The sequence below is a fragment of the Schistocerca gregaria genome, chromosome 3 (assembly GCF_023897955.1).
Source record: "Schistocerca gregaria isolate iqSchGreg1 chromosome 3, iqSchGreg1.2, whole genome shotgun sequence".
In the NCBI taxonomy this organism is placed as follows: Eukaryota; Metazoa; Arthropoda; class Insecta; order Orthoptera; family Acrididae; genus Schistocerca; species Schistocerca gregaria.
Genome location: NC_064922.1, coordinates 954,425,952 through 954,448,827, shown reverse-complemented (window position 1 = coordinate 954,448,827; position 22,876 = coordinate 954,425,952). Strand labels below are relative to the sequence as shown.

Sequence of the window (22,876 nt, the reverse complement as noted above, 5' to 3'; positions counted from 1 at the left end):
CTGCAACCTTTAAACACTTACTGCACCTTATTGCTGATAACGACACCTTGAGTGCACCTGGGGCAAGGCAGAAAGTGAAAGTCCAGATGTGGGAGCCCCTATTATAAGGATGTGGGCTTGGGCAGTGGGCCCGCTGTAACAGGCACAGCACATCGAAGAGGATTTAGGATCCGTGCCTATGTAAAATTTTGGCCACACAATGTCCATTTATGGGGGTGGACCAGTAGGTGGTGAGGAGGCTGGTGAGTGCAGCCTGGAGCCACTGTGAAAGATCTTGTGCACTGGCATTTTTAAGGTCCTGACCATCCATTCCCATTCCCAATTAGACGAAGGATGAGAAAGAGCAGTGATCAGGTTCCCAATGCCATCACATTTACAAAGATCCTAAAATGCACATGCTGTAAACTGAGGGCTAAGTGAGCAGGGTGGGAGGGTTCTCTTCCATTGCCACATATCAAAAATTAAAGAGGGAACTGACGACTAGCAACCACATTGTTCCCTGGAATGCTCTGGCAATATCAACGTGTACTCTTTGGCAGGGGTGGTCAGGGCAAGCTGTGGCTACATGACTGGGGGCACAAGCCAAGCAGTTCCTGACGATGTGCCCTACGGCGGCATTAACGCCAGGCCAACAGACAAGATGCCACTTATTGCCTTCATCCTGCAAATTCCCCAACGTGTGGTGTGGAGCAGCTTCAGTACGCAGGGGCAGAGAGTGGGACGAACCACCACCCAGCATTCCCAGCATTCAGAATCATTGATAGTTAACAAAATAACACCATCAATGATGTTAAGCCTGTGTCATAATGAGAAATAGGTGCACCACTCTGAGTCAGTCCCCTTGGCCAGGTGCTCTGGACAACACCAATGTACAGCAGACAGCACCTGTACAGCAGTGGATCGGGGCCCATTTCCCCTGATAATTTGCGTGTTGTAACTCGGAACTTGTCAATGTTGTGCCACTGATTTGCATCTAAGGAAAGACACAGCACTTACTGCCTGTCAAACTTTGCATCTGGGCCACATGGCAAATGTCAAAATGCACCAGCATTTGAGTGATGCACGGTGAGCTCATAATGGGTCTTGTAGGTATAGTAATTCAGGAACAAAACCCACTGTTGTGGCTGCTGTGCCATCTTAATCTGATGTTTCAAATGAGGACAAAACAGTGAAATGTGGGGCTTAGATCGGTGATCAGGTGAAACTAAGTTCCACAGAGATACACGTGAAACTTCCTGATGCCGTATTGGATAGCCAACGGCACTTTCTCAATTTGCAAATGATTCGTCTGTGCTGCACTTAAAAGTTTTAGACGCAAATGCAACGGGGTATTCCACGGAATTGGTGTATTTGAGGGACAGCATGGCACCAATGCCGCAATTTGATGTATCAGTGGCAAGCATCAAGTGTTGCTTGCAAGGAACATTGCTAAACAAGGAGCAGACTTTTGAAATTACAAGAAAGCCTTCTGGTACACCTCTGACAATAGAAACTTAACTCCTTTTTTAAGGAACTGATCAAGGGGATGGGAAATCTGGGTTACATTGGGGATAGTTCTTTGAGGTTTTTAGAACCAGGTAAATTAGTGATTGCATCCACATGACCCTGTGTGGGCAGGACCCCTTCTTTACTTACTATATTTCTTAGGTACTTTACCCATGGAGCAAAGAAATGACATTTGTTAAGGTGATAATGTACACCATGGATTTGGAGCTGCTCAAACAACATCTGCAGATTGCACAGGTCATGCTGCTGTCACTTGGCCCCGATAATTAGAAAGTCATCTAAATAATTAACACAGTTGGGGGGACACCCTGAATGAGTTGCTAAAGGTGTTTGCGAAACATGACCCCTCGCCGGATTAGCAGAGTGGTCTAAGGCGCTGCAGTCATGGACTGTGCGGCTGCTCCCGGCAGACGTTCGAGTCCTCCCTCAGGAATGGGTGTGTGTGTGTTTGTCCTTAGGATAATTTAGGTTAAGTAGTCTGTAAGCTTAGGGACTGATGACCTTATCAATTAACTCCCATAAGATTTCACACACATTTGAACATTTTTTTTAAAACATCACCCCAAATGGCAACCTATGATAACGATACTTTCCAAACGGCATATTAATCATTAAAAACAATTTTGTCTGATCATCTACAGGCTATTGAAAATAGGTGTCAAAGAGGTCTTTCTTTTGAAAAATAAAAGCCCCCAGGCAATTTTGCCATTTCTCCTCTCACCAAAGAATTTGATACGAATTGACATTAACTTGAGCACTGACAGTTGACTTCAATTTATCACACACTCTAAGAGATCCATTTGGCTCCTTAACTGTGACCATGGGCATTGCCCACTAGTTAGACAAGAATCAGGGTATTGCTTCTGAACAATATAATACATTAGGTTGGTGCATCAGTTCATAGTGTTTTTGTTTTGCATGTTGGTGTTCCAGTTGCTATGGGTTTATTTATCAACTGCCATTTTTTATTTGTAAGTTATTGTTGCTATTTGAGTTACATATTGTCATTTGGAGATGGTGGGTGGCGCTGTGGACACTAGAAAACTGAGTGCCAAGTGGAGAAATTGGAACATTTTCAAAATATCCTTCTGTTTGAGTTAAACAGAGGGATGGTAGCAGCTGAGGCAGCCAGAAACATTTGTGCTGCGTGTGGTGACAATTCCAATGGACAGAGCATGGCAAGAAAATGTTTTTTTTTTGTTTTTGTTTTAAGGAGGATAGTTTTCACATTAGTGACTCTCCACATTCAGGAAGACCTTTGGGATTTGATGAAGATCACTTAAATGCATTAATTCACAATGATCCACATCAGTGTACTCGAGATGGCAAATGTGATGAACTGTGATCACTCCATAATTGTGTGACATTTGTATGCAATGGAGAAGGTTCAAAAATCAGTTGTACGGGTAGTGCATTCTCTATGTCAAAATCACACAAATCAGCAGATGGCCATTTCACTTACCATTCCTATTCTGTATCATTACTGGTGACAAGGAATTGTGTCTTTATGTTTAGATAAGGAAAAGAAAGGTATGGTTGAGCCCAAACAAAGCAGCAACTTCCCGTGCAAAGATTTGCAAGACTCCACAAAGGATAATGTTATGCATTTGATTGCTCCCCCGAGGTGTTAAGTATCACTGCTGACATTTATTATCAACAACTGAGATGTCTTGCAATGCTATCCAAGAACAGGGTCCAGGAATACTGTGTGAAGTGACACTAATCCAAACTTAATTTCCACATGAAAATGCACTCCAAACATGGATTGTCGAGTTCTTCACCTCGAGACCACGTAATTTCTACAGTTCTGGAATCCAGCAGTTACCCCAGCATTGGCAGACTGTTGTAAATGGTGAAGGAGAACGTGTTACTGATGGCTAAAGTCCCTCTTATGTGTATCTGCTGTGTTTGTTAAACTTATGGAAAAATGCTACAAACTTATGCACTAATCTAATATTTAGTTCTACTTTAACTTGGCTGCACATGGCAGCAGTCACAGGATGTGCTCTACAAAATAGATTGCTTAAAGAATATATGGGGCTAGAAAACAGTTGCAGAACCTAATGGAGGTTCAAACAGTTGCTTATATTGTGTGCACAACATATCAAGTTCTGTGAATGGTATTGCAGTTAAAACAAGATTCACTTGGTCGTGAATTTGGAAACGAAAAAGTTCAAAAGTGTCTTTGCCAAAAATGTCAGTTGCCATCCACGAGTTGACTACCAGCAGGGTTAGTGGCAGAGCTACAGTTTTATACTTAGCTTGGACCACAATCTACAATCTGACCCTGCAGTGGAATCGACTGGCCACTGTACATCACGACTTAGCACTGACGGTGCCACAACTATGGGGAGCCAACAACGCACTGGCACATGTCCACACTAACCAGAGACATGGCCATGCCTGTGTGCAACTGGAAACACGTCACTTCTCCATTAAGTAAAATAATGCCTGTGTCGTAGCTCTTTTCACATGCAGAAAGTTTGCTTCCTCCTACTGTATAAAGTCCTGGTTTCATGGTTTATATATTTTAACACTGTTGTTTTCATTCTCCAGATGATTTTTTATGCTGTTGACAGACACTATATTTTTAAAAAGTTGCATTTGATCTTACCATACCACAGTTCTCTTTTATTACCAGTGTGTTATCACATTACTGTAGACCCCCACAAGGTACAAACTGCAACCATTGGCACTGTTCCTTATTTTAACGTTATACATGCACTTGGCCCATTCTTTCTTGGGTGTAATTTTATGCTTTTGACTCCTCATTTCTTGAGATGATTATTTACCCATAGTTCGCTAAGTGTTAAATTTTATATTTCATACTATGGGAGCTAGTGCACTCTTCAGTTACCATCCATCTCCCCCCTCCCAATCGCAATTTAGGACGTGTAACTTTTATGTTGTAGGGCTTAAGAACTTTTACATGATTTTGCCGTTTTAAAATTCTTGTATATGGCCATTGTATTTGCACTGGGTTTTATAATTTTCCTAGATTGTCTGAAGATGCGTTTAAATGCAGTTGAAATGAGCTGCAAACACATTGCAAACAAAGAACTAATAAATTCATCTTTATTGCAACAACAACTGAATTCTCTCTATTGCTCCATTAATAATCCAGCTGCAACATGAGATTCTGCATCCTGTCTGCTACTGCTATGGACACTGGCAAGATAGTACATAGCACGATGACGGCTGTTATCATCACATACTGGCCAAGGCAGACTGGTTTGCAGCAGGCACAACATATGGGATTACGGAAAAGGCAGTGATGCCACGGATGTCATGAGCCATACTGTGGACACAATTTGATGGCAGGCATGTATCTGGGTTCCACTGACAATGACAGGGAGGAAGCTATTGCATGAGCCTCCGCGTGCTTTAGAACACGCCAAAGGTGAACAAAGTGATTCTGTTTTTGTGTATCTAAGAAGAATGAGCGTGAATGATCACTAACTACTGCACTAACTACTGATCTTATGTTGCTGGACTACCAGAAGAACAGGCGAGGAGTAAATAGAATGATGATGTTGACTACATGTCATCAACTGATTGTAAAGCACAATGGAGACTATTAACAATATTGACACCATAAGTAACATGAAACATAGCTTTTCTCTGATGCAGTTAAGAGCTTCATGAGCTTTGCCAGTTTGTAGCACATCACTCAGTGTTGGATCAGATGCCTCTAAGGGCTTCGCAGCAACTTTCCTATCAGGAGAAAGATGTATAATAACATCATGGATTAATTAGTTGGCATACGATGCACCACATTTTTTACTGGAAAAATCACATTTGCGTGCCAAGCCTTGTAAGTCAGCAGCTTGTGCTGCACAAGATTGCTTATGTTGCTTAACACATTGATTAAATTTGAGACTAGTTATAACTACTTGGCTTTGGTGACCATAACTGTCGGTCAGCAAACCCAAAACACCAGAAAAGCTCAAACTACTGGGATCCAAGAGCAGGCACCACTTTGCACAATTTATTCTTAGAAGACAGTAAGAGTATACTCTGATGGTCTGGGTCCATTATTTGAGTTGGCTTACAGTGAAGAACAGAGCAACATACACAGATGTCCCAACTCTCAGCCTTGTTCAAGCAAGTTATGGTGAAAAGGTGGGGGGAGGGGGGGGGGGGGCAAGGAAGCTGTGGCTGCCAACTGCTGTTGGTTTTGCAGTAGTTTGAATAGCAATTTCTGTTGTTGCTGGTGGAATTCCCAATATTTTTCTGCTGTTGCAGTTGTCAATGATGTTGTAACTGCAACAGCTTCTGCCACAAATTTTGAAACTCAGGATCCATGCTTCACTGGAATAGCTGCATGGTAGGAAAGTTCTTGTCACCACTTTTCTGTCATAATTATGGCAGGCAGAATGTAATTCATGAGCAGTCACACTGATGACAACGAAGAGACCAATGGAACACACAGGCGGTACCTGAGATAGCTGACAGTGGAGTTCATGAAGTGTAGTACAGTCATATTAAGCATGTACACACAGCCCAGGGAGCAATTCAAATAAAAAAATACAATATAGGCAGGATCAAAACTCTACTGATCAATGGCACATACTTAAGTCTTCAATAAACTAGCGAGAAACTGACTGACAAGTGTCAGGCCATGGAATTTACCAGCACACTCGCATCAATGAATGTGCCCACATGATATGTCTGTAGTTGCAATGAGACCCCTCGCAGGAGCGCACTGCAGCCAGAATATGAAGCCCGGTTATCTCTGGCCTGTCCTCCGTATCAATACTCAAGCTGGGCGGGGAATTCAAATCACTGTTGGATACTAAACAAACAGATGACAGAATAAATACAGAATTATAATCAATGGGGCAGTGACACTGCTGTGCATCACACTCAGGAAGTTGGGAGCATAAGGATGATTGCACTGTTTCAACCTGATTTCATGCTGGCTTTATTTACACTCTCTCAGACAGTAAGCTACCTTTTACAATAAATTGTTAACTGTTGCTATCATAAACATAAAAATGTATATGTAGATTTCTCTCTGATATTTGGTGATATCTTTTAGTGAACAACAGTCATCACTTCTATTCAAGAGCAACACTCAATTTCTGGTCTTCTCTATTAAGCTAAACTACAAGTTTTGAGATTTATCTCCTAATTAATGAAGCATACATTACTTATAGAACCCAAGTATTTTCAAGAACTTTATCTGAAAGCACAACGTAAGAAAAACAACTTGTAAAAAATGTGAAGGAAGTTAAAAAAATTAGTAGTTAAATGCTACAATTAAAAACAGGACTACCTTATACAGGAAATGTTTAAAAAGAATCTGATTAATACATGTATGACATAAACAAGAAGTGTTTGGCATATTGACACAGTAAGAATTGGGGCAGCAAATGTTCATAAAAAATCCACTGCAAGTCAAGAATTAGACAGGAAATTATTAGTAGGGATTAATGAAAAAAAGTGAACCTGTAAAGGTACAGGGTCAATCTTCTTCTTGGCAGATTTAATGCTTATGCTTCTTTGCTACAACAAAGCAGCACTGCTGATGGGGATGCCCCGTGGACCTAGAAGGCCTAGGTTGGCACTTGAACATTGTGTGGTGCAAAGAAGGGGGAGAGTTGCGCCAAAGACATCATGTGAGTACGACTTGCATGTATGTGAGCAAAGTGATTGTGGTTAAAATGGTAATTTTGAAGCACAAGATTAATTTCATATTGCGGAAGTTATTTTTTATATATACGGCAACCCTACCATAGGAAATCGACAATGGTAATTAGTATAAGATTGTGACAAATAAGTAATTGTAATCATGGTGTGAGTGGGATCAGAACAAGTAGGAACATGATACTTGAAATTAAAGTGAAATAAGGTTACTGTGTATAAAAACGTGTTTAGATATTGCAACTTCTTTATTATTATTAGAAAATTTTGGACGGGATGAGTTACAAAATAATGGGGGAGAATAGATAGGCACGGGTCATAAGCACACAGTAAGAACTTTAGTTATTGGAACCTTGGGAGTAAGTTCGTCCTCCAAAACTGGTTACTTATGAATGTCCAATGCCTAATTTTCCAATTAACCAGACTATATCAATAAATAATCAAATATAATCCAATAAATAATATGGAGTGGTGTTGTACAAACAACAAAGGAAGAGCGTTAAAAATATTAAAAAATGACAGAATTAAACTACTGGTACTTATTCTGTCTTTCCAACCCCTTAATTGTTTCACTGTTTTCATTTGTCTCCAGAATCTCTTGACCCCACAGTGTGCACAAATCACTTCACTTTTTGCTTGATTGCACATAATACTGATAAATTTTATTTATTATTGCTAAAAATTAACAAAAGCTGTCACAACAACCACATAGGTTTTTTAATTCAATTGATTAATACACTGATAAATGAGGAGTGTAAAATAATATGATTACAAGGAGACGGAAACGCTGGCCAGTGCTTACCTTCAATAGACGAAATATTTATGTATAACTGTGTCTATCGGCAGTGCTTGGAATTTCACCCCATCCAGGTATGTATTAGCCAGTCTCCTAATATTACAATTTTCTCAGGTGAATTTTACTTTTGATAAAATTATATTATGTCTCTCAAGCCTACTAATCAGTTGTAGCTTCACTAACTGATCAACTCATCAGTTGAGTTCAAGGTTAGAGCATTGGTTTATTTGTTTCTAAAACATGCATAACGATGAAAAGGTATTGCTATGTTTCACTATGTACCATGTCTCTGGTATATCACTGGCAAATAAGTTGGAATAAATATCGCAGAGTAACTGTCAACAATACTAACTGAAGTCAAACACAACTTCTTATCATACGATATATGTACTGAATGAAGGATTATCCTGCACTAACAGAAATGTGTAGCTAAGTATTTACATACTCACCCATAGCATTGCTGTTTAGAAGAAAAACTCCAGAACTATTATTGTCCTCATTAAGAAGTAAAAAGAAAGGATGAGAGCCATACAGATTTTTCTGTGAACAACAGATAAATTACATAAATGATTCGGTTTCAAGCTGTCACAAAGAACTACATATTAAATCTTGAAAAGTAAATTTTACATAAGAAAATAAAATAAATACATAAATTGTAAAATATTGAGGATGTACATGTCACAAGGGATACACTACACAAATGCACAAGCTACAAACTGAAAGTGGCCTAGGGCTTAATCAGCTTCAAGAACTACACAACTTACTTTAATCAAAGAAGATCCTTCTATATCAGCTTAGTAAAGGCATATACACAAGAAAAATTACTTATAAAAAAGTTTGGAACAAATCAACACTGAAAAACAGCTACCATTCTCAGGTAAAGGTATTTTTAAACTGAATACCGCTGGCTAAATTTTTTGAAGTGTAACATAGTTTAATAAATCTAATTTACTTGTGTTGTACCAATGTAAAGTGACTTTTGCACTGCAATTCAAATTAGAAATTTTATAAAGACACCCACATAGATGCAACAGCACGTAGTGTGAGTGCAAGTAAATTTCCAGATCTGCGGTTTCATAGATACAAACAAATACTACTGCCTTAGTTGTGCAAACACAAGACTCTTAATTATTTGTATAAATGTATAAGCTGTAAACGAAGGCTGAATGCAGAGCTGCTCATGCAGCTAAATCTATGAAATGTATAAATATGCACTGTTGTTGTTGTTGTGGTCTTCAGTCCTGAGACTGGTTTGATGCAGCTCTCCATGCCACTCTATCCTGTGCAAGCTTCTTCATCTCCCAGTACCTACTGCAACCTACATCTTTCTGAATCTGCTTAGTGTATTCATCTCTTGGTCTCCCTCTATGATTTTTACCCTCCACGCTGCCCTCAAATACTAAATTGGTGATCCCTTGATGCCTCAGAACATGTCCTAACAACCGATCCCTTCTTCTAGTCAAGTTGTGCCACAAACTTCTCTTCTCCCCAATCCTATTCAATACTTCCTCATTATGTGATCTACCCATCTAATCTTCAGCATTCTTCTGTAGCACCACATTTCGAAAGCTTCTATTCTCTTCTTGTCCAAACTATTTATCGTCCATGTTTCACTTCCATACATGGCTACACTCCATACAAACACTTTCAGAAAAGACTTCCTGACACTTAACTCTATACTCGATGTTAACAAACTCTTCCCTCTGACAACCATTCCTCCATCCTTGCTACCCTCCCTGTTTTCCTTTCCCTGTTGCTTCATAACCTGGGTTGTAAGTAACTAAATCCACTTTCCCTTCTTCCCTTTCTTTCCCCTCTCTCCTCCCTGATGAAGAAACATTTATTCTGAAAGCTAGGAACTTAAATTTTCGGTTGTTTTTTGTGTTTCTATCGGCTGTACTGAGCTGAGGTAAGTACTGGCCAGCCCCTCTATCTCGTTGTTAGTAATTATTTCACACTTTTATTTCATCATACATTTCTTCAATTTCTTCGTCATCTGCAGAGCTAGTTGGCATATAAACTTGTACTACTGTAGTAGGTGTGGGCTTTGTATCTATCTTGGCCACAATAATGCGTTCACTATGCTGTTTGTAGTAGCTTACCTGCATTCCGATTTTCCTATTCATTATTAAACCTACTCCTGCATTACCCCTATTTGATTTTGTATTTATAACCCTGTATTCACATGATCATAAGTCTTGTTCCTTCTCCCACTATATCCAACTTTAACCTATCCATTTCCCTTTTTAAACTTTCTAACCTACCTGCCCAATTAAGGGATCTGACATTCCACGTTCCGATCTATAGAACGCCAGTTTTCTTTCTCCTGATAACAACATCCTCCTGAGTAGTCCCCGCCAGGAGATCCGAAGGGGGGACTATTTTACCTCCGGAATATTTTACCCAAGAAGACGCCATCATCATTTAATCATACAGTAAAGCTGCATGCCCTCGGGAAAAATTACGGCCGTTCGCAGTACCAGCACAGCAAGGCCGTTTTGGTTATTGTTACAAGGCCAGATCAGTCAATCATCCAGACTGTTGCCCTTGCAACTACTGAAAAGGCTGCTGCCCCTCTTCAGGAACCACATTTTTGTCTGGCCTCTCAACAGATACCACTCCGTTGTGGTTGTACCTACGGTACGGCTATCTGTATTGCTGAGGCACGCAAGCCTCCCCACCAACGGCAAGGTCCATGGCTCATATGCAGTGTTTTATTAAATTACGTAATGCAAATAATTATATTAATAGTTGGGTAATGGTTTAAAATTAAAAATTTCCTCCTTCTGTTCATGCGTAGTTCTCCAACTTGATTACTTAATGTACTTGTTACAAATACAACTGTGAGTGGCATGTATGTCAAGACTGAGTGTGTGAACAACTGAATTTTATTTTTCAAGAAAGATATGTTAATAATCTGCAAAATATTAAACACTTATACCAAATTATATAACATATATTATCAGTAAGTAAGAAAGCACCTCTACAATATTCAAGCATTCTTATTACAGTGCTGGAATAGATTCATACTTCAGAAATTACAAAGCATCTTCATTCATGGATTATCCAACTAAAACAAAATAACTAGTTAGTATGTAAAATTATAAATAATGTAGCAACCAGTCACAGAAATATAATTTATTTATCTTGTTGCATATCGATTTCGACTGATATCAGTCACCATCGGTGCATTTTTCTAACCGATACATGCCCTAAGTAGAGGTACTGTCCTTCATGATAGAAATCTGCCAAGTCAGTGTCAAGGGTAGTGGAGGAGGAAGTATCTAGTGACAGGAATGGCTGTGAAGGAGAAGGTTGTGGCAGGTGTTGAGCCAGTGGGACGTCGGCAGTATGCCAATGGGCTTGGCAATGTCGGCAGGGAAGCAATGTGCTAATAGCATGTTGGCTCGAAAGCGATAGGTACCAGCCAGATGAATGTCAGGCCTGTGGGATGATGGTTGGCAAATGAGAGACTGATGCACCAGTGGGATATCTGCAGGATGCAGATGGGATTGGTCACATGTTGCTGCACTGGTGGGTGTCAGGAAGGTGTCGACATTGTGGCTAGAACTGATGGACAGGTGGGACTTGCCCAGCTGTCGATATGCAGGTGAGATGTCAACAGGGTTGTTGAAGGGCTTGGATGAGAGCAACAGTGAAAGTGCCACTTATGATGATGAACAGCAAGCAAGTTAGCGATACAGAAGTTCAATCTTTCATTGTATGAGCAGCAGGAACTGTTCTAACAATGTTGAAGGTGATAAAGCTATACTGAATGAGAAAAAAGGGAAAAAAAATGCAACCATCGTAAGTGGTGCACAGAGATAAGTACCTTCACTGGCAGAGCACAGCAGAAAGTCTAACCATCATTGGTTCGACAAAATCCACTCCTAATCAACAGGTTTTTATGTCGTGACACAGACAGCCACCCCAAATATTGTGTCCCAATTAACAAGAAATAAATGAACTTCATTTACACTCAAGCTGAATACAACAAAACAGTCATTTGGACATGAATACACACCTGGTTCCAAGCTACTGATAAGTCACTAACACTGCACTAGGAGACTTATTACAATGACAATGTTAGCGCAGCCATATCTGTGTAGCACAGTAGGAATTGAGGATGGTCTAACAGAGAGGTCCCAGCAGGGTGGAAACTTGTAGTTGGTAGGAGACAAATGTAGCTGCTGGGAATAAATCCTCCTCTCGGATGGACCTATGATGTGGCTGACAATCAGGAAGTAACAGTGAGATGCACACAGACTGACCGTGGTGCAGCTGATGTCAGGCCCAGCATGGAGAAACTTTTATGAGGTGTGGAGTGGTGGCTTGGACTCAAAATGAAGCTGTCAGTGGTCAGTATGGAGAACTCAGGTGAGACCTGGATTGAAAACTAGGATGCGACTGAGTGTATAGCAGTGCTGGGCAATGTGTGATTTAATTCCCCTCTTATTTTGCCATCTGACTCCTTAAATTCATATTTTCATGTTTACCATTAACAGACTTGAATATAATCTGCATTTTCATAAAAGAGAAAGACTGACCCTCAGTTTTAAAGAATATAAAACCAGATCTAATTTTGTGCTTGATTTTCTAATTTATTTTGACTATTACAAATTAGTATCTTTCATTATAGGGTGAAATCAGTAATTGTTTCTTAACTTAGATTCTATTGTTGATTTATAAACAAATATAAATTCTGTACTAATTATAAACATTTGGAAGATGAAACACTAGCATTCTTAAAGGAACTATTTGACTCTATTCACATGTTAGCAAAGCCAGCCCTTAATTATTTCCAAAATAGTTAACAGTTTTGTCAAAAGTATTGTTTGCGTAACTATATTTGCTAATTTCATGATTTAAACAAATAATTTGGCCTAACCCTTGTAGTAGAAGAAACAGTTAAAAGGAACAAATTTTTTGATGTATTCAGTTAACTTAATGAGTTAAGTTTTAATTGTAATTTCTGTAAATTTAACTTCGAACAATGTGTAGTTTCAGTACCTATTACTGTGATAATATATAAGGGCCCAATTGTTTGTCACGAGACAGTCTGTCCTCGGCCGAGTTTCAGATGAGGAATCTGTGTTGCTTAGAATGACAACAATGCATCAACATAACAGTGAAATAAGTGTTACACCAATAGGCCGTGTCTGCTCCATAGGTACCTTTCTATTCTTCTATAACTGTGAACTTTGTTGTAGGGGTTTTACTGCTTGTAGATGTTCAACAGTAAACTATTGTAGCAGTATGTGGAGGTTTGCCAGTAAACTATTAATGAGGCTTATCAAAACTTAAACAATAATGAACTGGCCAAATAACTGTGTGTTACTGCGGGGTTGTGAACAGTGAAATTAAAGAACAGTGAAACGCATCTGTGAACCTCTCTGCTACATTATTTAAAGTAGTCTGTGTTGTACTTCTACATCCCATCTTTCAGCCAGTGTAGCAATGCAGTATGTCGACACCAAGGACAACAAACAAAATAAAAAAAGCTGGCGGAACCGCTCAGATGGATGCTCCGATTGAAGAACTGGGAATGGCAGTCAGTGCTATGACCTGGAGCAACTCCCAGTGCCAACTGACTCTGGTCAGCCAGGTAGCATCATTTACAACTACAGTACATGGTCTTGTTGGCATGTGATCATGGAAGAGAATAGGTGACTGCATTTGCAGCACTGACTGCGACACCTCTTGCACCTCTAGCAGACAAGCTGTGCCATATATTACTGTAGCAGCTGCGGGATATGCGGTCGATAACAAATACGGTGTGTTTATGTTTGTGTTCATACTGTTTACCCCGTATCTCCAGGACAGTGTTGCCAGTGGCCTGCAGAGTCAGGCCCACAATACATGTCTGTGCTGTGTACCAGTAGACCCAGGGGGCTACTATACAGGCTTTTCAGTAGCTGCAGGGGCAACAATCTGGATGATTGACTGATCTGGCCTTGTAGCATTAGTCAACACAGCCTTGCTATATTGGTACTGTGAATGGCTGAAATAAGTGGAAACTACAGCCATTACTTTTTCCAAGAAGATGCAGCTCTACTGCATTGTTTAATGGTGATGGCATCCACTTGCGTAAAATAGTCCCACATCCAGATCTCTGGGTAGGAATACTAGAAGAAGAAGAAGAAGAAGAAGAAGAAGAAGGGGAGGGAGGGAGAGAGAATCTTGACATCATTCAAAACAAACCTGGCAATAGTTTTCATAGTCAGGATGGTCTGATGAGGCCTACCACATATTTCTTCCACTTCTTCCCTATGACAACCTCTTCATCTCAGAGTATTGTTTACGTGCAATATCCTAAAACATTTGTTGGAGAGATTCCAACCTCTGTCTTCTCCCACAAGTTTTTACCTTCTATATCTCCCTCAAGTACTGTGAAAGTTATGATGTCTTAACACAAAGTTCATCATTTTGTCCCTCCATGTAGTCACTGTTTTCCACATATTTCTTTCCTCACTGATTGCAAAGAACCTCTTCATTTATCTTATCAGTTCACATGATTTTTAATGCTACCACAACATCTTTTGGCCACAAACACCCTCTTTCCTAGAGCTATTGCTTTGCCCATTATGTGTTGTGTTTCGTTTCTTCCAAGGTAAGAGAAGTCATTTCAGCTACTTCTCATCCCCCAATCGTAATGTTAAGTTTTCTGTTATGTTATTTCATTTCTGCTACTCCTCATCACTTTTTATCTGTATTTACTTCAGTCTCAATTCATGGTGTGTGCAAATTAAACTGTTCATTCCATTTAGTGCTGCAGATCATGAGGAGGTAGAAGAAATTATTCTGATGGTTAAAGGAGATGAAAATTCAATTGTGATGGGGACTAAAATTTAACAGCAATAAAAAGAAGAGATGGAAAAGTAGAGGAGTGGACTGAGTGAAAGGAGTAAAAAGGAAAGAAGTCTAGTAGAATTTTGCGGAGGGCACAATTTAATTATTGCTAAAAATGTTCTTTCGACAATCATGAAAGATCAACATACACGTGGAAGAAACCTGGAGACACCAGGTTTCAGACAGAATACATAATAGTAAGATGGAGATTTCGGAACCAGATTTAAAAAACAGGTGCAGTGGGGATTCTGACCATTATTTATTGGTATGACCTGCATATTAAAACTGAAGAAATTCCAGAAAGATGGGAAATTATGGAGATGAAATCAGGATAAATTGAAAGGACCAGACATAATTAAAAGTTTCAAAGGCTTGGTTAGTCAAAGATTGAGTGAAATCAGAGAAAGGCAACAGAGGATCAAGTAGGCAAAAAGAAAAAGCCCGATAGAAATCCTTGGATAACATACAAAATACTGAATTTAACTGGCAAAAGGAGAAAATATGAAAATGAAGCAAATGAAACAGACAATGATTGACTAAAAGTGCAATTTGGCAAAGCATGAATCACTAGATGAAACACAGGTGCTGGCAATAGGAAAATTAGAGAGACCTGTAGAGAAAAGAGAAGCAGCTGTATGGCTATTAAAAGCTCAGACGAAAAGCCAATATGAAGCAAAGAACAGAATGAAGAAGGGATGTAAAGCATAAATACTTGAAGGGAATTTTACAGAAAGGGAAGAGGGAGTAGATGAGGATCACATCGGGGATGCAATATTGAGAGAAGTATTTCACAGACCACTGGTGAAGACATAAGTCAAAACAAGGATCTGGAGTAGATAACATTTCCTTAGAATTTTTTAGCCATGATGAAACTATTCCACCTGGTATGCCAGATATATGAGGTAAGCAAAATATCTGCAGACCTCAAGAATACTGTAATGATTCCAATACTAATGAAGGCATGTGTAGCAAGGAGTGAATATTAAAGAAGTTTCAGCTTAATAAATCATGGTTGCAAAATACTCATATGGACTATTTACAGTAGAATGGAAAAATTGATAGAAACAGATCTCACGGAAGATAAATTTGGATTCCTGAGAAATAGAAGAACACATGAGGCAATACTGAAACTTCAACTTACCTTAGAAGATAGACTGAAGAAAGGCAAATCTGCATGTATAGTATTTGTAGATTTTGAGAAAGCTTTTGAAAGTACTGACTGGAGTATTCTCTTTTAAAATCATAAGGGAAGCGTGGATAAAGTACAGGGAGTGAAAGGTTGTCTACAGCTTGTTAAAAAATCAGACTACAGGTGTAGGAACTGAAGGGTACGAAAGTGAAGCAGCAGTTGAGAAGAGATTAGGACAAGTTTGTAGCCTATCCCCAAAGTAATTCAATCTGTACACAGAGCAAGCTGTGAAGGAAACCAAGGAGAAATTTCAAAATTAATAGTTCACAGAGAAGAAGCAAAAACTTTGAGGTTTGGCAATGACATTGCAATTCATGCAGAGATCACAAAGGACTTGAAAGAGCAGCTGACAGAATGGATGGCATCTTGAAAAAGAGGTTAAAATATGAACATCACCAAAAGAAAAACAAAGATAATGGAATGCAGTTGAATTAGATCAAGGAGTTAAATTAGCAAAAACAGCAAATGTTTTTTTTTTTTTTTTTTTTTTTTTTTTTTTTTTTTTTTTTTTTTTTTTTTTTACATGGGCAGCAAAAGAAGTGACAATGAGAGCAAATTAGAGGAGACAAAGAATGTGGACTGAAAGAGGTAAAAAGAAGTTCTGAAAAGGAGAAATTTATCAGTACCAAATATAATGTTCAGAATTTATTTCTGAAAGTATCTGTCTGGAGTGTAATCTTGCATGGAAGTAAAACATGGACAAGAGACAATTCAGACAAGAGAATAGAAAAGTTTTAAATGTGGTGGTACAGGAGAGAGTTGAATGTTAGATGGATAACTAGAATAACTACTGAGGAGATGAGAAATGTGTAGCACCAATTGACTCAGAAAAGGGATTGGTTGATATAAAACATACAACACCAAGAAAGGAAGCATTAGCACAAAACACTTATTTGGAGTTCAAGTTCAATATAACACTCTTAGGCCATCATCAACAACTGAAGGTTGTAACCACAGATGTGATTAACAGAAGTATTACTTATAAATAAACAGAAGATACCTAAAATGATGAGCTGTAGCGTTTACAAAGGAATATATTACTTTTCTATGTCATGCAGAAAACACTACATTTAACAAAAAGTGAAAACATTTTTATATTATGTACACATTTGTCAATTTGTATTAAATAGAAAAAGACAGAGATAAGAATATATCCAACAAATAACTGAGGACATTTGATGAAGAGGTTGGCACAGGAGAGAAAGCTGTGGTGGGGCCCCATCAAACCAGTGAAAAGATGACTGGAAAAACTTGACATCAATAAATATAGGATAAAGAATGTCAGCTTAGCTTTAAATAACTAAACACAACTCTTCCTTGATTAAATTGTTTCAGTTATGCAAATCCTAGATTACAATAGTAAATTCAACTTTATTTTCCATTTCCTATCAAACTGACTTCCCCGTAACCAAAAACGTAACACTTCACTTTGCAAACACTCTTACATCTCACCATTTAATGTATCTTCTGTATATGTACCAATAACAGCTGTGTAAATAGCACATTATTTTAAGTGTAATTGCAACATCCAGTTGTTACCAAGTGATGGCATCAGAAGCTGAAAACTGAGTTAATAAGCAACATTTTCAAATGGTTTCAATTTTAACAATATTGCTATCTACTGGTGGGGAGAGGGAGAGAGAGAGAGAGAGAGAGAGAGAGAGAGAGAGAGAGAGAGAGAGAGAGAGAGAGAGAGAGAGAGAGAGAGAGAGACTAACTTCTTCATTTTAGGTTTACGTAGTTTTGTCAGGACAATGTAGGAGTGCATTTTATTAATTAACTAGAAGCACACGTACAACAGCTCAGCAAAATCTTCAGTCTTTTATTTTATTTTGTTTTTTTAATAAGCCTGTCAACTGCTCAGTACCTCAACTATGTGATACACAGTTACCTTTACTCCTTCCATTATTTGTATTTTACCCAGAACTTTCGATGATCATATTCATCTTAGCAGGTATATTAATTTTCTACATCAAGTCAAATTTAGGAATTTAGGAATTCAATTCATAATAGCCACTCTCCGTTAACTTAAATGAAATTTCTGAACCTTCACATCTAACACATTTTTTCATGCTGTGTGCCACAGCTCACAATACAATTCTATTTTCCACCTTAGCTGGTAGAGTATGTAATGTTGTTCTCACTTGTGCCTACTACAACAGTGGTTATGTATTAAAATGACTGATGCATATTTTCAACACTCATACAGGATGACATGGTAAAATTATGATGCTAAGAGTAGCACTTGAAAATGGCTGCATGTCAAAATCAGCTGATTTTGTAATATAAAGGACAGTGACTGTATAACAGCCAGGGTAGAAAACGAAATTGTCTTCACATGTAGGTAAGTTGTTGCACATTAATCCTTCACATGGAGACTACGACACATAACTAATGCAGTTAATGAAGGCAAAGATAGTGTTACACATTGTTGAATATGTTACACTAATATATATCTCCCGGTCCGCATTTGTCTACGAATGAATTCCATGAAATGAAACTTACCTCCATCACAAACATGACAAAAGTATAAAATCACATGAAACAATATAGTGATGTATAAAAGACTGCCTCTAATGTTCCTAGTTTTGAAAAAAATATATAATAGGATAGATAAAAAAATCTACTCACCAAGCAACAACATAACACACACACATTAAAGACAGTTGTAACTGGCAAGCTTTCATATTTTGTGTGTGTTTTCTGTCACTGCTTAGTGAGTAGATTTTTTATCTACCCGATCAAATAATTTTTTCAGTAATTGATTGTTTTTGTTGTTCTGAGTTCTGAGTATAACATTCCACACAAATTAAATCTACAATGAAGTTTAACTAATATACTCACATTTTCTAAAGGCATTCTGTCATGGTTGAACATAGTAAATCGCTGCCAATCAGTAGAGAGTTTCAGAGACGAACGGTGTTCACCCAGGCCATACATACTGCTACTACCTGGCAATAGCATCGATGCTTGCAGAAACTGGTCAGCGAAGGTCAATGTGTTTATACCGAATTTCAGTCTGCAACAGGAGAGTGCATTTGATTCTAATTACTAAACAAAAAGAAAAGAAATGTTGCATTGCATTTCTATCTGAAAGCAGCAGTTAAATGCAATTGCATAAATAATAAATATACTCACCAAGTGACAGCAGGAGAACACACATATAAAAAAGGGTTTTACATATACAAGCTTTTGAAGCCAGTAGCTCCTTCTTCCGGCAGAAGGGGAAGAAAGAGGGGTGAAGGAAAAGGGCTGAAGAGGTCTAGGAAAAGGGTTAGAGTTCGCGAACATCACCTAGAACCCAGGTCAGTGGAGACTCACAGACAGGATGAGAAAAAAAGACTGATTGTTGGGGGGGGGGGGGGGGGGGGGGAGGCTGCACCAGTTGAGATATGGAAACCTGAGAGCTTAAAGGTGGAGCATGGTAATACGCACAACAGAGATTACTGCTAAAACATTGTGCAGGAGTTAATAAGAGTGAAGTGCTAAGTGCACTGTATGCCACAGAGGAGGGAGGGGGCAGAGGAAACTAGACAGGTCAGAAAATTAAAAATGTAGAAAACTAAAACATAGTGAAGAAAGGAGTAGTTATTGTGAAGAAATGCTGAGACAGAAAAAAATGATGTAAATTAAGGCCAGGTGGGTGGCAAGAAGCATGGACATGTTGTAGTGGTAGTTCCCACCTGCATAGTTCTGAGAAACTGGTGTCTGGGGAAAGAGCCCAGATGGTGTGTGTGGTGAATCAGGCACTGAGGTCACTGAACTAGGCTGGAGGAGTAATTGCATCCAATAAGGGAGACTGTAAAGGGTCTGCATCTAAGCAAATACATTTGCCTCAAATGCCGAGGCTGTACGGGAGGGAATGTTTGACACGGAAAGTATGGGAACTGTCCAAATGTATGTACTGTTGTTTGTTAGTAGTTTTAATGTGGACAGAAGTGTGTTGCTGGCCTTCCAGTGAGGATGAGATCAACATGAAGGAAAGTGGCACTGGATTCATAACAGAGCCACACATGTACTGGCAACACACACTATCCTGCTCTACAGTACGACAGCTGTGACCTCAGCACCTGTTTCACCACACACGCCATCTGGATTCTTCCTCCACAAACCAGTTTCTCAGAACTCCGCAGGTGGGAACTAGAGTTACGTGTTCTCAGTTCTCACCATCCACCAGGGACTTCTTCACAGTAACTACTCCTTTCTTCACTCCATTTTAGCTTTCTACATCTTTCACTTCCTGACCTGTCTGTTTTTCGCCATCCCCCTCCCTCCTCTGTTACATACAATGCAGTTAGCTTTTCACTCTTATTAACTCCTGCACAATGTTTTAGCAGTAATCTCTGTTGTGCGTATTACCCTGTTCCACCTTTAAGATCTCAGGTTTCCGTATCTCAACTGGTGCAGTCACCAACAATCAGTCTTTCCTTCTCATACGATCCGGTAAGTTTCCCTTAACCCGAGGTGGTGGGTGACTTTTCTGAACTCCAGCCCTTTTCCCTAAACCTCTACAGTCCTTTTCCTTCACCCCGCCTTCCTTCCTCTTCAACCCTTCTGCCCGAAGAACGAGCCACTGGCTCTGAAAGCTTGCATCCCTCTTTTATATGTGTGGTCTCCTCCTGCTGCTTGGTGAGTACATTTGTTATCTATCCAGTCACATTGTATTATCAAAAATTAATTATTTTTGCTATTGTGCTAAAGCAACAGTTAACTCAGATCAACAATGGTGTGCATTTAGAAACAGCCTGCCTGCCACTGCCATGTCGCAGTGCTGACTGGTGTCACTGAGGCTGCTCGATCATTATGACAGCATAAGACAGGAGAGTCTCTGTTTGGTGACAGTACAGCAAGCATCTACCAGCAGCAAGCAGAGCGGCACCAGGCAAATGGTGACGGTTGAGCAGCTGGGCAGGAAATAAACTTTTTAAATTGCTGAACTTGTGGATTACCAGTAGAGCCAAGATAAATATTTCTCCAGTGGTCATGCAGTAGGCCTTTTTTACGCAATTCTGTGATCTGGTCACGGATTGCAAGGTCGACTGCAGCAGTCTTTCGGTGAGCAAGTGTAAGTTTAGACGGTGTTTCTCGTGGACTTCACTGCACCCCTGTTGCTCTGCTTGCAACTGGCTTACTACTTTTCCATAAGACATTGTACAGTGTTCCCATTTTCGTAACCAGCAGCTCACTCCAGGAATACAGTTTGAGATATTGTCCTGAATGAAAAAGGAGGATAAGTAATTATAGTTTTTATAATACAGTTTGCAATACCTTTTATGTGTAAGATTATTTAGTGACCATCTGTAATATAATCTTGACCTGAATGCTTTTCAATGTAATCTTACTTCTTCAAACCTGTAAACCTAGACTTGTTTGTTATGTTTTGGATGTCTGGATAAAGTAACCGCAGAAAACATTTCATGTTAAATTATTTATTTGAAATGTTATTATACTTTTATAAATTTTGTGGATCCACATTCTAAATGAATTATCCTATTAATAAATACAAAGCTTGAGTGGAGTTAAACCATAGTCTATATTAACTTTCACAATTGCGAGATTGATCACAGTGGCACTCTTTTTATGTGTTTACCCCAGCCAACCACTTCCTTGCCTCTTATAAGTTAAATTCTTACTGTTTCACTGGTAGCAGAGCATGTTTTGTTTGGGATTTTTGTGCCACTATTGATGGTGTTATGGTCATAGTCAAATACTGTTTTGTCTTGCACTATTTTAGACATGGCACTCAGGGAAGTTTGACTGTGACTGGTAGTCATAACAGCGGTTGCCATTTCAAGTCATAACAGCAGCTGTCTTGCCATTTCAAATATTTACTTTTTGTTGAATTCAATCAAAATCATAAAAGTGTACATGATCAATTCCTTAACAATGTAGGAACAGATAGATTGCTACTTACCATAAAATAGACACGTTAAGCTGTAGACAGGCACACTTAAAACACACGTACATAGAGCTTCCAGCCACAGCCTTCATCAGTAAAGAGAGACATACACACACCATTCACACACACAAACAAGCACACCTCACGCACATGACCACCAACTGCAACATCTCGGGCTGGAATGCAACTATCACGTGGAATGCAAGCAGCAATCTGGAGGGGTGGGGAAGAGGAAGGGATAGCAGTGCATGGGTGGGGAGAGAGACAAACGGTGTCTGGTGGAGTGTGCAGGGACCAGAATGCCAAGAGATGCAATGTCAGGAAGTTTTGGGACAGGGAGTTGGGGAATTTTGACGGCTGTCATTCCTTTCACACTAAAAAATTCATCCCATTCAGCCTAGCCACCTGGGGACAGCATACCTGCAGTGACAAAAACTACCTCACTCAGTATGCTGAGGGTCTCAACAAGGCCTTCACAGACAGGCACTATCCTCCCAATGTCACCCACAAACAGATCTCCCATGCCATTTCTCCTGACACCTGGAATCCTCCCACCACCCCCAAGAACCACCCACAAAGGAGTGTCCCATTCATCACCCAGTACCACCCTGACTGGAACAACTGAAACACACCCTTCGCCAGGGCTTTGATTACCTATCATCGCGCCCTGGAATGAGGGACATCCTACCCCTCCTGAAGTGGTTTTTCATCGCCCACCCAACATCCTAGTCACCCTAGTCCATCCCTATGCCACACCAAATCACAGTGCCTTGCCACAAGGATTATATCTCTGTGGAAGACCCAGGTGCAAAACCTACCCAATCCACCTTCCCAGCACTTCCTATTCTGGTCCAGTCATAAGTTTATCCTACCACATCGGGGTCTGGGCCACCTGTGAAAGCAGTCATGTCACTTACCAGCTCTGCTGCAATCACTGAACAGATTTTTTTGTATTAGTATGACCACCAACCAGTGGTTCTCCAGGATGAAC

At 39.5% G+C, this 22,876-nt stretch overlaps 1 protein-coding gene across 1 annotated transcript in view; it reads right to left on the bottom strand.

Moving 5' to 3' along the window:
- The window catches only part of LOC126355930 (lysosomal alpha-glucosidase-like), a 130,575-nt gene that overhangs the window by 86,483 nt on the left and 21,216 nt on the right, over positions 1 to 22,876 (bottom strand). The window contains exons 3-4 of the mRNA XM_050006499.1: positions 18,831 to 19,005; positions 8,398 to 8,488 (exon numbers count right to left, since the gene is read on the bottom strand). Of these exons, the coding sequence (XP_049862456.1) occupies positions 8,398 to 8,488; positions 18,831 to 19,005 (266 nt within the window). The remainder of the gene's footprint in view (positions 1 to 8,397; positions 8,489 to 18,830; positions 19,006 to 22,876) is intronic.